The sequence below is a fragment of the Habropoda laboriosa genome, unplaced genomic scaffold (assembly GCF_001263275.1).
Source record: "Habropoda laboriosa isolate 0110345459 unplaced genomic scaffold, ASM126327v1 scaffold186, whole genome shotgun sequence".
NCBI lineage: Eukaryota > Metazoa > Arthropoda > Insecta > Hymenoptera > Apidae > Habropoda > Habropoda laboriosa.
The window spans coordinates 648,855-665,625 of NW_017100427.1; the positions used below are offsets into that span (position 1 = coordinate 648,855).

Genomic DNA, 16,771 nt, shown 5'->3' on the forward strand with positions numbered 1-16,771 from the left:
TTAGCAAAAACTGACAACGATTCTTTTTCTTTATACATTTGTGTAAGATATTATAGCGGGTGGACCACGTAAAATTATTTTCTCTAGCTATGTGCGAGAAAATTTTTCGCGTGATTTAAATGGCTTCGAAGGGTGAATAAGGCGGGAGAAAAATTTGTTTGATGGAAAAAATGAGAAACAAAGGAAGTTTCACGTTTGATTTGAAATTTCAGAGTTCAATACGGTAGAAAAAATATATATATATTCGTATAAAAAAACAGGAGTGATCTTGAAAAAAGCCAGAAAGGAATAGAGTTTATAAAAAAATTTGTCTCCCATCTTATTCACCCTTCGAAGCCATTTAAATTACTGTAAACAATTTGTCACGCCACCATAGATAGAGAATGAAGTGATTTGAATAAAAAATAACGATTCGAAAGATATACGATAAGCCTAAATGTAACGTAAAGACCATTACAACGATTGCAAATAAAGATAAGAAAGATTTCCTTCTATTTTCGGCTGCAGCCGGTTACGCACGAGCCCTACGGCTTTTGCACAATTCAGCGAATGTTCGGAACAAGAACGAACGATCGATGGGAATGTTCTGTTTGCTGTAACAAACGACTCAATTTCGATGCTGGAGAGGAACGTTTAAGAAACTTACGTAAAATGTAAGGTCTTATTTAGAGGAAGTTCAGCTTTAAGAATCTCGCTGCCAAACTTCCTTCGAGGACAAAGATCTCTCCCCCCTATCTCGAACAGCCATTTAATTAGGACCGCTTTTATTTCTCCCAGATCTTTTGTCTACCACTGACTTTTCTTCCCGTTGCTAAATCCGTCTGAAACGGCATAATGTGGGAAACGATCTCCAACTTTTTAATCTCCTACTAGTCACCACCTTATGCTCGATTCAAGCTGAAAGTTTCTCGTTTAAACGGTGCACGGAGATATTCTTTTTTCCTCTTCTTTTGCCGCGGTTGTCGAACATCTCTCGAATTGCTATTGAATCGAATATAAATACACCGATGTTCATAAATAGTAAGACACCTGTTGTATTCGTATTAGTATTGTATGATTTAAATTAGACTTGTTCGCTAAAGTTAGTACCAGTAAAAGTATACAGTGTTCACGCTCTTAGTTTCCAGCGTTCTACTCGAAAATGGTAAGAAAATAAACTAGAAAAATAAAAGAATAATAAATAAATAAATAAAAAAATTAAGTAAAATTTGAAAATACTACAGGATAAAATTTCATTACTTTTCATAAGCAATACGATGGCTAGAGTAGATTTCTAAAATTTTCAATAGTTTTCGACGATACCAAGTTTACCCAATACCGATACAAACTTCTCAACTAAAATGACGAAAATCGAACGAATCGAAGAAACCGTAGCTACACACGAGACTGCTATAAATTATGCACAGCCTCTTCCTCAAACCGCAGATGGCACACTTACTCGTACACGACCGCAAACTTCTCCGCGCCCGAAACGGAAGATCCTCCTAACGAAAAAGTTCGCATCAAACCGAGATATTCGACTCCACCTTCGTGGCTCTCTCGAGACGTAAATTTAAGTCATGATCGCCCCTAACGTCCGGAAGAACCACGGGGTCCGCGAATATGTTCCTACTCAAGCTAACATTCGAGAGTGTCTCACGCCGTCGCGACGTCTGCTCCGCTCTCTGTTCCATCTTTTTCTCGTCTTTGTCCACCGAGGGTGGGCCTCGAATTAATAAAATCCCACGGACAAACCAACCCTACTGTACAGCATCGCGGAGAGCGGCGTCTCTCGAGCGTGAAAAATGGCCGAAAATCTGATATTCCGGATTAAAAACATTGAAATTCAAAACCCGTCCCTCTCGCGGTCGTCGACGTAGCGAAGGGGGAGGGTCGAGAAGTCGTTAAGGGTCAGTTTCAGCCAGACTGCGGGCTGAACCGATCCCCATTCGCCTCTAGCAGCCTTTTCGAAACCCCTAGTAGCAAGCCGAGGATCGTTCTCGGGGATATTATTTTTAAGCCCCAACGTGGCCGCAATTTGACACAGCCGCGCCGTTTGAATTCCGAATTCAATCGACGGACAACGGATTCCTATCCCGATTTCGCGAAATTAAGGGTAGCCCCGAGAATTGATAGCCCGGCCGTACCTCGCCTATACGTGCGGTTCGACACACGTGTTCCACGCGGTTTGGTATTGGTATTGTCCCTCGATTTTTGACACGTGATTTTTGCCCACCGTATACCATATATCATCGAGGTTCACGGTGATCTTCTGGACTATTTGACGCGGTCGCAACTTATCGCGCGCGTAATCGACGGAAGCTACGTTGTCCAAGGGTGAAAAGCTTTCTACGTCTTTGTCCCTGTTCCGTGGAAAATTTATGTCGTTGATAGATTTTTGATAGCTTTATACTGACGGAATATCCTTGTCGAATACTCTTGCCTTGTAACGAGTGAGACTTGCAGCGCAGATTATGGCGATGGTACGATCAAATCAGCGGTAAAGCTTTATTTTTGGTCCCGTTAGGTGTAGAAATTAATTTTTTCCAATTTTCGGGTATACGTTGTTTAAAAATTTTGTCGTTCCATCGCGATAGAAACTCGGTGGCTCTGAATCAGATCGACAAGAACTCATTTCTACTCCTAATACCTTTCAATTCACTTCATAAGCTTGAGGATTATCAAACGTACAACGAACAGAAACACTATTCAACTTGTTCTAGTTCTTTTATAAAACAATTCCAGTTCAACACTACTGAACACTCACACCAGCGGTGAAACCACGAAATCCTTCGAAATTCCGAGTCAAAAACAAACTATCTAATTACTTCCATCCACGTTCGCCTGTTACAGAACCAAGATGGCTCCAATGCTCTCAGTGCTCCAGAAGACTATCCTCCGCCTGGGAGTTGCTGCAGCACGTGCAGAGCGTGCACGGCGCCCGACTCTACACCACCCCTTCGTCGTCGACGAACTCGTCGAACACGCCAGCACCGAGTCCACCTACGCCCACGCCGACCCATACGCACCACCTGAGTCCGCCTAATCACCTGAACCTGAGCAGCAAATCCACCGGCAGCTCGTCCGCGGCGAATTCCTCCGGCGGCACGAATTCCAGCGGAAGCAGCGGCGGACGGCAACAACTTCAATCGTCCGCCTCGTTGGTCGGCGATCCGCTACACAGTTTTCTAAGGCTACCTCAACACCTCGAACGAAGCTTTCCACCCATGTTCAGGACGGACTTCATGACCCTGAGTCCGTTGGGTTACAGAGGTCTCCAGGAGTTGCAAACCGCGACCAGAAATCTACAGAACCTGGGAGATCCTCTTCGAGGTATGGACGGCTTGAATCTCGGTGATCCCCTGGTTCGTAGTTCGTTAGACTCGTTGAACAATGCCCGCAACCTGGTGAACTTAGCCGAGTTGTCGCACGGTCGTGGGCTCGCCGGTCAGGCGCATCCTCCTCCACTCGAGGCCAATCTGGATTTTTACTCGGCGCGCCTAAGGAGCCTCGCTAATCCGTCCTTAGGCGCGGCTCCACCTAGTAGCGGTAATCCAACGACTAATTCCAATCCCCCCGCCCCGGTACCGCCTGTACCAGTACCGAGCACCGTCCAGCAACAGCAACAGCAGCAGCAGCAGCAACAACAGCAGCCTGTCCAGAATCACAGTCAACCCGTCGAGCCTCCCAGTCCCGCGTCGAACAACGCCACGATCCACACGCACAGCAATCATCAGAAGGAAAATTCGCCGACCTGCTATAGTCAAAGCCCGGTTGGTCACCACAACAATAACAACTCCACCGACAGCGAGAAAACTAGTCCGCCGGTCGCGTCTACGCCGATCATCGCTGACTCCGCGTCGGAGACGATCTACTCGTGCGAGGTGTGCGACAAGAAGTTCCGTTTCCAGTCGAATCTCATCGTGCACCGTAGAAGTCATCAAGACAAGGAGAGTCAGTATCAGCAGGACGCCACGCAGGATGGACAGATAACGCCGACTAGGTGCGAAGTCTGCGAAATGGAGGTCGCCAGTTTCGCAGAGTTAAGGAAACACATGAGAAAAGAGCACCAGGAGAGCATGAACGCCGCGAGTCCTCAGGGTAGCGTCGAGACAGTTCCCGACGACGGTTCCAGCTGCGACGAGAACATGGACCTCGACGAAGCGGACGAGAACGATCAGAAGGGCGACAGAGAGGACACCGAGGAGAACACACCCGAGGATCTGAGCACCACTCAAGGTCAGAGCGGTGAAGAGAGCGGCGGTCGCGTAGAACAGAAACCAGCGAGCCTGGTCGGCGATCTGATGGAGAAATTCGGCTTGAGCAACATAGCGCAGTACTCGGAGGCCTACAGGCAAGCTCTGCAGGAGAACCACCGAGGCGGTTTCATCAAGACGGAACCTCCGTCGAACCTAACCAACTCTCTGAACAATAACAAAGAGAAAGACAGCGCTCTGTCGCCCACGAACTTCAATTCCTCGACCACGCCTAACATATTCTCCGGTCAGAGTTTTCCCAGGTCCTCGGGACCGGACTTCGGCGGTCTCTGGCTACCCAGTCACCATTATCTCGAGAACAACGAATTCCGCAAGGCTACCAAGGCCACCGCTTCCAGCCTCGCGCTCCAAGGCCTGCCCAGTCCCCTGTTGAAGAAAGAACGCAGCGGGAGGAACGACACGTGCGAGTATTGCGGCAAGGTGTTCAAGAATTGCTCGAATCTGACGGTGCACAGGCGGTCTCACACAGGTGAGAAACCGTACAAGTGCGAGTTGTGCTCGTACGCTTGCGCGCAGAGCTCGAAGCTGACGAGGCACATGAAGACGCACGGTCGACACGGCAAGGACACGTACAAGTGTCGTTTCTGCGAGATGCCGTTCTCCGTACCTAGCACACTGGAGAAACACATGCGGAAATGCGTGGTTGTGGTCCAACAGGGCCAGAAATTGGGCATGCCGTATCCCGGCAGCCAAGACGAGGACTCCTCTTTGAGTACCAAGGATACTTGATCTTGGAACGGAAGCCTACCGCCGATCCCGCCACTGTGGCCACACAGGCCACCCTACCCGGTGTACTGAAGAGGTGATCTTCTTCCACGGGAGAGAAGCAGAGGACAGAGTAGGTGTTCGGGAACGATAAACCCTTTATTAACGTATGCCGTGTTTTTGCGTGAAGCGTTGAAACGTAACGAAAGACACACGCATGTCGCGTGACGTCGTTGAAGATCTCCCGTTTTGGGAGATCCCCGCCTGGTGAAATGTCCAAGATCGCCTCTCGGGATTAGGAGAGGCGGTAGGTTTGGTCCACGACAGTAACCAGAGCTTACAATCGAACGAGACCTGGAAACGGTCCAAATGAAAGAAGAAACAACGACGAGAGTATAGACGTTGTTTTGAAGAAACAACGTGGAGAAACTGGCCCTGTTCGAGGGGTTGAAAGTTGAACCTGCCACGACGGAGAGGACGAGAACCATTGATATCGAAAGACTGAATGAAAATGGAGAATGGTTGGAGCGTGGAGGAGCAACGGGTGAGAGATATAGGAGGGAAGGTGAGCGGGCAGATTATTCCGCTCGGCGAATTTTAATTCAACTAGAGAAACGAACGAATGGTTACCACTTTTGCGAGTCTCAGCACAGCTATTTAAAAGTATATCCTTATAAATAGTTATAAATAAAGACATTATAAATATGAATATACATGAAAATATATATATATACATATATACATATAAAGAGTATAAATAAATGAATAAATAAATAAATATATATATGAAATTATATATATGAAAAAATGGCGAGATACAAAAAACGGAGAATTATACAGAATATAAATATTATACATAGGCTAATGAACATAGTGACTTTATTATCGCATTTGAAGATTATTTATTTAATAACGATAGAGAATATTATACATACTGTATAACGTAATATATGTATATATGTGTATGGAGGGAACCCTGACGAGAGAGAGCGCGCGTGTATATGTATGTACATTACGTTATATGATATGAAGAACCTGCAAACCACTCTGTACGTATAATGTTAGGGAGAAAAATCGCGGAAGAAGAAGAAGGAGGAAGAAGAAAAAGAAGAAGTGCAGCGAAAACGTGGAGAGACAGAGGTAGATGAGGAGGACAGGGAAGCTGAAAAATCTTTTTGTACATTGTACAGGTGTCGATCGATGCCTGGTGTCCTTCTTTCTTTTTTTTTTTTTTTGTTTGCTAAGAAAAGGAGAAAAGCGGGGAAGATAAAAAAAAAAGAGTAATTACGACGAAATCGTTCTTTTCTCGAGGAGAAGAGATAAAGAGAGTTGCACATGCGCGAGTCGAACGATAATCCTCTGTGTGTATATACGCGTGAAACATCGATATTTGAAGCCTCATCCCCTTTTAAAGAAGAAGAAAAAAAAAAAAAAGAAAAGAAACCCCAACGTGTTACGTATCGATGCTTAAGATACAAGTAAGCACTTGATGTACGATTAATGGTGTACAGCGGAAACCGGAAACGCGCGCAGCGTTTCCATAGGTCATTAAGCTCTAGCCTCGATCCTATGTAAAAGTGTATCATAGTACTTTTTATTGTCTTTATTATGTATTATCTATTATTATTATTACCATTTCTATTATTGCTTATTATTACTACTATTATCGCTATTGTCATTATTATCATTATTATTGACTTTATTATTATTATTATTATTCAATGCCACTATTATTGGGCGATTACAGCGACTGTAAATCGCCGTCTTCATTATTTTATCCCGCTATTATTAAATTATTATTGAGAAGATGTTTTTTAAATGGTTAAGAAGATGCCAAAGTTGTTTAGGTTTATCGGCGCTATATATATATACACACACACATATATATTACAAACGTCGCGCGAGGTGTCCGTCGAGTTTTTTCCCCCCGGAGAACTTTCGTTGTTTATTTCTTTTTTTTTTTTTTTGTCATTTTGTCGTTTTTTCGTTTCTAAAGGAAGATAAGAGAACAGCAGAATTATCGAGAGGTACGAAAGCTGACCACAGAATGTACTTGCCCGCTCGCGTTCGCGGAAAAACGACGAGAGAAAAAAAATGAAAGAACGATGGAAACGTCGATGATTCTGTGTACGTATCGCTGACCGATCGAGGAAGGATTCTGTGGTTGGACTGGAGTTGATAGCGCTCGCACGCTCGCTGATAAGAGTCCGCTCGCGCGGGTGTGCGCGCAGGTCGTTCGAAAATGTTCGATGGCTACTTCGCGGTCGCGAGAACATTATTATAGCGCGTTTGTTTGTTGGTTATATTTATTATCGTCGCGCGGCTGATCGGGTAGATCCGCGCGCGCGGCTTTCGCAGGATCGAGATCTTTGGGATCCGTTGATCCTGCGAAAATCGCCGCGTCGAGAAGAAGAAGAAAAACACGAGACGCGCCTGAATCACACGAGTTGGTTGATCGATCCTTCTTTTTTTTTTTTTTATCACTTTTCTTTCTTTTTTCCCTCCGTTCGTTTCCGTTTTGGAAGAAGCCGAAGACTGAAGTATGAATACTGTGTACTCGCGAGAACGACGCGACCGGCTTCGAATATTTCCTTTTTTCTTTTTTTTTTTCTTTGCGTTCCATTACAATGTGCATAGTTTCTGTTTTATTTCACACCCTTCTGTTTCTTTCCTTTCCCACCGCTCGTTTTTCTCTCATTTTTGTTTTTCCTACGAAACTCCTCGTTGTAAACGTTTTCGAAGGGGACTGTTCCTAAATAAAAAAAAAATTGATATAGGCAATAAGGTAAAAGAGTAACTGAAGTGACAGAGTGTAAGTTTCCCCGGATGTGTGTGTTGTCGTCGATTTTTCGCGTGTATGGGCCTGTTGAGGGTGTATGCGAAGGGAGTTAAAAAAATGGTACAGACGGGACGTTTCACGATTTTCCGTGCGTACCCGGTGTGTAATGTCTGTGTACGCGTGTGCGAGAGTGCGTGTGTAAGAATGAGTAACGAGTAATTAAAAGAAGGGGTAAAATGGAGAAGAGGAGAACTCATATCAAGATAGTTGTCTCGGTGTTAGACGCGTACGGCCCTAGGTAAAAGGCAAAAAAAAAAAAAAAATGAAAATCCCGTTATCTAGTTAAAGGAAAAAAAAGTTTGTTAGATTGATTCTGAAATACGTACATGCCAGGCTCCGTTTATACGATATATTGTAAATATATGGCACTGCCCGTAGCAAAAGAAGAAAGAAAAAGAAGACAAGGGAGACGAATACAGGGAGAGGTTGGAGAACCGGGCGAAGAATAATAATAAAAGAAAAGAAAGGCAGACGAGTATGATCGTCGGCGTTCGAACGTGAGAAAATAAATAAAATCATCATACTAATTAATTGCATCAATCTCTTTTTCAATGCGTACACGAGAAAAACGTGGTTTTATTCATCGTTATCATGCGCCCAATTTCGCTGGCGCGCGCGCTACGCTAATAGCGAAAGTATAAAAGAGAAACACGAGGGAACGATTAGCAAGATTGGGGGGCGGGCGGGTCTTTCATCCTTCTCGAGAGCTTTCGAACACGTTTTAATCCGCGGTTAAACGCAACGCAGAGACCGAGATAGAGAGAGAGAGAGAAAGAGAGAGCTAGAAAATGGGAAAACAATTGTAACTGCGAGTATGTTGTAGCGTATGAAACTCGTTCGCGTAATATCAATTAAACGAAACTAGAAATCCGCGATACGGTGCCACGAAAACACACGCGCGCCTTGCTTCCAAAAAAATGTTTCTCTCGTCTTTCTTATTCGAATTCATCCCACATAGGACCAAGTTCCCTGCCTCACGAAGCGAACATAGAAGACGAAAAAAAAAAAAAAAAAAGATAAAGAATCTCAATCACACACGCAAATCTGGCGGCGGGCGGATTCGACAAACGGGACGCGGCGAGAACGAACGCAAGCGTAGAAATCTCGCGATTTTTCCCGGTGACGAAGACAGACGAAGCAGGAAGTCTCTTTAACTCGCGAGTTCACGGGTGAAACGTATCGTTTTTCCCGAAGTAACAGGTCTCTCGTCGAGTCCCGGTCAGTCGATTTCTAACGTTTCTACACAGGGTAAACCACGTGAAATGGTAAACGATAATCCCAAAGGAAATAATAATAAAAAAAAAATAATAATAATAAACGAAGAGCAGAACGTCGGAAGCATAGTGAATTGAAGTATCTAGACAGTTAAATAAAAAAATAAATAAAGGTAAATAATTAAAGAAAAAAAAAAAAGAAGACAAGCGAAGTATTTCCTAATAATATAGTAAGCGACAGGAAGGAATAAACGAGCCACAATGCAAAGGATGAACGCGGCCGGAAACGACAAAACGATGGCGAAACCGGGAAAAAAAAAGATGTCGGTAGCAGGGAAATTGGATTTTTAGCGAGAAATCTTCTGATCCAGGGTAAAAAAAAAAAAGGAAAATAATCCGAGGCTCGGTTTCTTAGACACAGTTGCGAACTGGGTTTTCGACCTGGCACTCTTTCGAGCACTTTTAATGAACAAAAAGAAAAGAAAAAAGAGAAAAATAAGAGATGGAAAAAACCGAGGATCGACATTAAGGCAATACGAGAAAGCAAGGCGTCTTCGGGCAAAGTCTGGTCAAAGCTCGCGACACACCCTTTGACCAGCTTTTCCACGGGGAGGTCCGTAATTATAAACATAGCAGATACGGTGTATGTCTTGTGCGATTCAAATAAACCACATTGTTTTTAAATAACCCGTGTCGTATGAATTTCATCAAAGCACGTCTCCTTCGTCATCCTGATTCCCCTCCCTGAAAAGGAACAATACTACGCTCTCCCGTCGCTAATGACCTACCTGTCGATGCGAATCCTTCTATTAAAGAAGGAAATAGGAGAAGAAGAAGAATAATCCAAATTCGTAGAAATTTCACGAACAGTCGTCGTTCTCTCGATTGGAAGAACGAATTGTTACAGCGAGGATAATTCATTCACCGCGTTAATTGATCGTTCGATTCAAAGAAGACAATCCGTCTCACGCCAAATCTCGATACACCTCCGCCGGCTATAGAAAGCTCGTTACGTAAATTGTTTTACTCGTCCCGAGCCGTTACTATTGGACGCTTATTACGTTTATTGCATAATGCGTTTCGCAACGAGGCTCTCGCGTGTGCGAAACCGCCGCGCCGCGCGGCGTCGCGTGAACATCGGCTCGGGAATCAGATAATCGAGCTATTATTCGGGCCTTTTTTTTCTTCCAATCGATTCCTTCGGACAAACCTGAAATTCACGATTGCCGGAGAAACGAGGAGGGCTTGTTGCACCACGCCATCTTACGTTGGACACAGGTATCGGGGAGCGAGGCTCAGGTAAGAATTACTATGGCAGAATGCTATGGTGTACGTGTGGCTGCAGTTGCTAGGGGTGATCATGGTTACTATGCGTGTCGGAGATATGTAGGTTTGCACGTAAAATGGGGAAATGATTGTGGAACGTCGAGATTTTTCATGAAGACAGTTGAAAAAAGTTTTATTGGAACGAATATTTATGACAATGGTAATTGAACATTCTTTGATGGATAAAGTGTTTATTTTTAAGTTACCTCTCAGTTTGTCGATAAAGTGTAAAAAGACGAAGGAAATAATGAAAAATACTGCAGCATACGATTTATAAGAGCTTATTCCATTCCTAATTTGCACGATCGTTTACCTAATGTCTCTTAAGTGAATCTTTTTCAGTAAACACTGATTCTTCCAAAGGTGTGAAACGAAAAATTTCATTTACCAATTTGCGTAAACTGTGAAAAGTACAAGAAACAATAGAATCCCAAAAATACATCTGATCCCTTCATCTTACTAGAAACTAATGACCATCTCACTACAAAAACCATCAGAAACCTCCCAACTTTCCCATAAAGATCAAACACTTCAAGAGATAAAGTAGATCTAACAAGAGAATCTCATCGAACCTTATCAGACACAGCTGAACACCCAACCCCGGAATTTTTCCCCGGAAGAACAAGAGGGTGGCCGTAAATGGGTGGTTCTCCGCTGGCTCGTACATCTCGAGAAGACGTCAAAGCCAAAATTACACGTCATAAAGTTCGAAATCCGGCAGTAACGCCAGGGACAATCCGTCGTCTAGGTCGTCGTCGTCGTCGGGCGCGTAATCGAAAGCCCGGAAAGCTCTCTTCTGAATGCACTCGCGCCCAGCCGCGCCTCCCTGTTTCGCGGTAATCGACTACGGGCGCGAGCAAACACCAGCCGCCATGCGAATTCGAAGTTAAGACAATGCCGTTAATTTTTGGCCGGCTCCATTGTTCCCCAGGGCACATTCATCTGTCAACCGGTACCGACGTCTGCCACATTCCGGTGGTGTTGTCGGTGCACAATTCGACGACAGATCGTCCGTTTCCTTCTCTACCGTCCACTCGACGACCGCTATTTTATCCGTGGAATTGTCGCAACCGTTCTCCAACGGGGACGATCGTGGAAAAATCGACGGCAAATCGGGGATAGATGAAAAACGAATCGGCGAATTCGCAGGGCGTTGGTCAATAATTTCACCAGCCGCGTTTCCACGCTCGTTTGAATGCGTGTTAACTATGGTGACGTCACCACAATGGCGGACACTAATCTCCACGTCAGAAGCAGAGGTGCTCGCTCGCTACCCCCCAACCCTTTCTCGTATGCCGCTTTCGTCCCTGATCTGTCGGTTTTCCGGACAAAATATGTCAAACGTTTCCACCCCCACCACGTTTCCGGCGTCGTTTCTCGTCCGGATTCGCCGTCGCGACCGTGGAAAACAGCGAACGGCTACCGGCAGGCAACATGATAGAAAAGAAGAGAAGAAGAGGGAGGGTGAAAGAAGTAGAAGAAGGGCACCTACAATTTCCTCCTCCATCCCTCCCTCCTATTTTTATTGTGACGTTTCGCCAACTATTCCGACGACTTCCACGCTTTCCGTCGAGTTACGCCGCATTTTCAGGATTTCGCGTGTGCACGCGTTTCAGAGAGTGCCTCCGCCACTCTTCGCCTCGCTCCTTTGACCCTCGAGTACGAAAAAAACGCCGGTCTCATTTTTCGATTATTTTTGCTCCTATATTTTCTTTCCTTTTTCGCTGGGAGCTCGTGGTTCTCGTGCCGCTGTAAGCCGATCCGTCGTGACACATTTTCGCGAACGTTGTCTTCTTTGAATTAAACCCCAATTGGTAGAGAAATTTTCTTTTTCTTTTTCGTTCAACTTTTATTCGGTTTTTGGTGATTTCTTTTTTATTTACCGAGTTCAGTATGTGTTGATTTGGATTGAGTGTATAAATTAATTTAGTGCGTTTTTGTCGTAAATTTAAACGATGATTTATGAAAAATGAAAGAGAATTTTAGTGTTTCAGATGATCTCCGTTATTTTGAATGATTTTTCATTCCATTGTCCATTTATTGGACAAATGAAGAATTCCCGCCTGAAAAACTATGGCGATTTTGAGTGGATGAAATCTTCAAGACTTTCTTAAAAAAAGCACCGAATTAGTATGTTTGTAGGTTCGAACGTGTTTGAACGATGTGGTAATTTAAAAATGGTGGAATTTATTTGAATATCGTAAGTAGAATCATTGTAACTCATAAGAAACCTCCAGTCATTAATTAATTTTGTTTGCTTGTATTTGTACCACTTCGTTGCACCATTATACCAATAACCTATTTATACCATTAAACGTTACTGAAATAATTCTCTCTCCTTCCTCATAAAAAAGGAAATAAGATACTATAAAGGGTTAATCAACGTATCCGTTACTACTCCACATTGGAAGTAATTGCAATTATTAAAAAATGGAAATGCAGCTTATGAAACAGGGCGAACTTTCAAAGACCGTTACAAGTAAATTATAAAACGGCAATCAGCTTATAACGCTACTTAAATTACTCGAGAGATAAAGCTTCTTTCGCCTTTTTCCTTTCCTCGTACTCTTGAACAATTTTTCATTCATAATCGAGTGAAATATTCATAGAGTAAGTCACTTATCGAAAACAGAAATGGTCCTAATTACAGTATCCTGTTTTATCGACACTGAAAAAAACCACGATTCAAACTGGAGATTTACATGCAATTCTACGGAACAGTTCTTTTTTCTCTTCTTCTTTCAACGATTGTTACGCCAATTATATTAGCTCGATTATCCTCCGTCGAATGCAATCGTTAATTACGCGTTCTGAGCTTAACCCCCAGGTGGAATCTATGCTGAAATGAAGCTATCGATTTTCTCCTTCACAATTATTCACAAACTTCTCCGAAATTCCAACTGTGTGTGTTGTTAATGCGACGCTACAATTAATTTAATTGCTGCGAATAACTTCGATCGTGGCTTATTTCACTTCGTTCCTCGCACCTGAGCTACCTGAGCTCCGGCGGCGGCGATGTAACACACGGTTGCCTGGTAATAGGGGGTACACTTTCGTACAAAATTTCTTCCCCTAGGATCCGGTTCAGGGGTAACGTAGAGCCCCTGCACAGAAAGGGTCGTTTATCCCCCGAGAACGCGAAAGAGAAAATGATCACGCGCTTCTTAACTGCGAAAGCTAATGTTGCATTTTTTAAACGGTGTAAATCTTTACTATTGACAATATTGAAATATCCTGGATTTTAATGTTATCGCGAATTAATCGATCGAAGGTTAGCTATTATGTCTAATAGAATTACGTGAACGTCAGAAAACAAACGACAGAATTTATTAATGTTATCTTTCTACAGAAATTAAATTTCTTAGACACCCTGTATATTGCACATTTGGATACCAGAGTTTTGCAGATTTTTTCAGTGATATTTTAATGATATTGAAATGAATAATCTTCATATTATGTAGTTTCTTTGTAAATGTTCCATAACAGAAATTAATAATATTTCTAAATAAATTACAGTTACACTTAAATATCTCGAAACAAAGGAAGCATTTTTAAAATAAACAATTTATACAAGGCGTTTCATGGTTAAATTGATAAACTTGGCCAGTATATTAGGGAGGTTCTTCTAAACAAAAAGTGTCACATAAGCAACGAGTCAATTTAGCTCCATTATCCAGATATGCACCGAAATGATAGTTGTTATCACGTTAGGAGATGAGATAAGAGTAAAACCTAGCCAATGATGATGTACCTGTGCAAGATAATGATATTAGCAGCGTTGCTTACGCCGCTCATTTTTTAAGCGTATGACGCTTACTTGAACATGTAAAATTACAGTGTAATTTATCAGCAGTGGGATTAAATTAAATTTCTATCCATACGTTTATTAATTTTCCTATCGAACAATAGTACATTGTAACATATCAATATTGAAATTGAAATTAATTTCTATTCGTACGTTTATTAATCTTTCTCTCGAAAAATCACACACAGACACTAATTACCGAAATTTCACCCCTTTCGACAACTTTATTTACCAAAGTCGAATCTCCTATCTTCCACGATACAAATACAAAAGAGAAGCGTTCGACTTAAATTCATCCTCAACATTCACGTCCAATCGAATTAAAATAAAATTCTTCGTTTCAACGCCGTTACACATGTGTATCACAAACGACATCCCCCGCAAATTTATTTAAACACAGAAAAACCGTTGTAACATGAAATCTTTTTTCACCGCAGCTCACGTACACACGTTGTTCAGCGATTCCACGAAATTCCGATAGCACCGTGGCACAGTTAATTCCTTCGTTAATTCCCTTAACCTAACGATCACCTCTCGAAACATTGTTCCAGTGTCTCGCGCGGTTTCACACCGCAGCACCGCGTTTATTTCCCTTTAAATGGCCGCCATTTCCCTATCTCGCAGGAGACACGTATGATCTCGCGGCCGTTTAAGCGATTACCGTTGTTCCCGGGTGTTGTATCTTAATGTCCGGTGTTCATTTCACCGGGCGTGAAACGCTGTGGAAAAAGTGTGCGGAAACCGGAGGTTAACTACTCGCGAAGGAGGCACCGGGACCTCGAAGTTTGTTAGATCGTGGAATTAGTCGGCTGTTAAGCCAGATAAGCAGTCAACATGGACGAAAACAATTGCGCTGGATTAGTTCGGTCGCGTTCGCGCCGCTGTCTCGTTCTCCTCGGTTAAAAGATTAAACGGTGCTCGTTTATCTTCGGCGGCGAGGAAGAGAGGCTTGCCTGCCTGCTTGGCTGCTTGGTTCGTTCGAGAATCGTTTCACGATGAGTAGCGTTAAGGATCACCGACGACGAAATAGAAATGAAGAGACGAAGAAGGAAAAAAAAAGGAAGAAATAGCGATCGAGAGGGTAATACTCTCGATATAATAGGAAAACGCCGGCGCGGAACGAAAATCCGAGGCTTAGTTGAGCAAATTTGTTGAATTATCTTATCGTCGAATATCTCCGTCGACCAGCACGACGTCGAATTAATTTCAATCTCATTATTGCCGATACTCCCGTCGTTCTCGCGGCCGTCCTTCTCTGTTTCCCGATAAAGAACTGGGGAAGTATTGTCGGGCCTCGGAGCTCTCTTGATCTCCCCGCTCTTTACAATGTCCGCCTAATTAAATGGATACTCCCAAATCAATTACTGGGAACGTCTCTTTGCGAGGACCACCATGCAACGTTTTGCGAGGGATTCTCCAATTTTCCAACCAACACCAAATTACACCGGCTCTTCTTATCGCAACTACCCTTTTTCCCCATTTAGACTGCCGAATTTGCGTTACAGGAAATCGTGCTGTACGAGAATTTTTCTGGTACAACGCGAAGTTTCGAATGATTATTGCCATGCTGGCTGTTATTCTCCATGTTTTAACGAAATGCAATGTCCAATTAACCATTGGCGCCTGTGGGCGTTTTGAAAATTTCATACTTAATTTAATCCTCTACGCACTTCCACCTTAGTTTAATAAATGAAATTTTAAAAGTATACGATCAAAGGAAGAAATTTTGCAGCCGTGGTTAAAAATTTACCGTCGGTCATCCACGTTACGCGGTAAAATTTGCCGCAGCGAAAGGGTTAATTTTATTATTTAGCGCGCTGTATGAGAACAGTAATCGCGGTATTTTTCGCGCGTTACACGAGAATCTCATTTTCATTTTTCGCGCTGGTGTTAAATAAGCGACGGAAAGAAGACGGGAACCATAAGAGAGGGGAAAAGAGGAAATGTGGGAAGCGAGACGAATCAGTTTTGCCCGCTAAACTATCCGCATACGTTTCATCGAGTTCCCCGCTCGTTTTGCCCACGGGCGCAAAAGATTGCTGATATTTTTCAAAGGGAGAGAAATCCACCCCCGAAGGGTCAGTATTCGCCTACCAGAAGGGTGGCATTGACCAATCGCACGCGTGGGCTTGCCACCCCTTTCTGCTGACCAATCGAGGACCGCTTCGGAAGTGTATGGTCGACTGGTCCCTTTAGGGATATGTCGAAGCCTAACGAGCCGGATAGCGAGGCTGGATGTTCGTTAAAATTTCACGCCGCGAACTTCGCGGAGTTTGCCGGTAAAAACGTTCGAATATGTCACGCATGATTATTTTCGCATTTTTAACGATAACGCCTGAATTTTTTTTTTTTTGCTATTGCTAGAGATTGCTAGAAATAATTGGAAAGGAAATTTGTGTGTGCGTGAATTGAGTATCGATGCACAAAGTGGTTTTATGATTGCAATAAAATAATTGTTAGTTTACTGATAAGGGTATTGTGAAATTTTTTAATTTGGTCAGTGTATGATCTGAGAATTCTTGTCGTTTCCTTTTGTTTAGAATAGTGTTTTCGATATTATGAGTTTCATGAGAGATGTTGAATTTGGGAAAATTAAAGGAATTTTAGTTTTCGCTGAGAGAAATGT

The 16,771-nt window shown here is 43.2% G+C and overlaps 1 protein-coding gene across 2 annotated transcripts in view; it reads left to right on the forward strand.

Annotated features, from left to right (window-relative positions):
- Positions 1–5,575, forward strand: part of LOC108575568 (B-cell lymphoma/leukemia 11A) — a 50,000-nt gene extending 44,425 nt beyond the window's left edge. For both annotated transcript variants that reach the window (XM_017938390.1, XM_017938391.1), the window contains one exon: positions 2,833–5,575. In XM_017938390.1, the coding sequence (XP_017793879.1) occupies positions 2,833–4,985 (2,153 nt within the window). In that variant the 3' untranslated portion in view covers positions 4,986–5,575. The remainder of the gene's footprint in view (positions 1–2,832) is intronic.
- Positions 5,576–16,771: the final 11,196 nt, after the last annotated feature.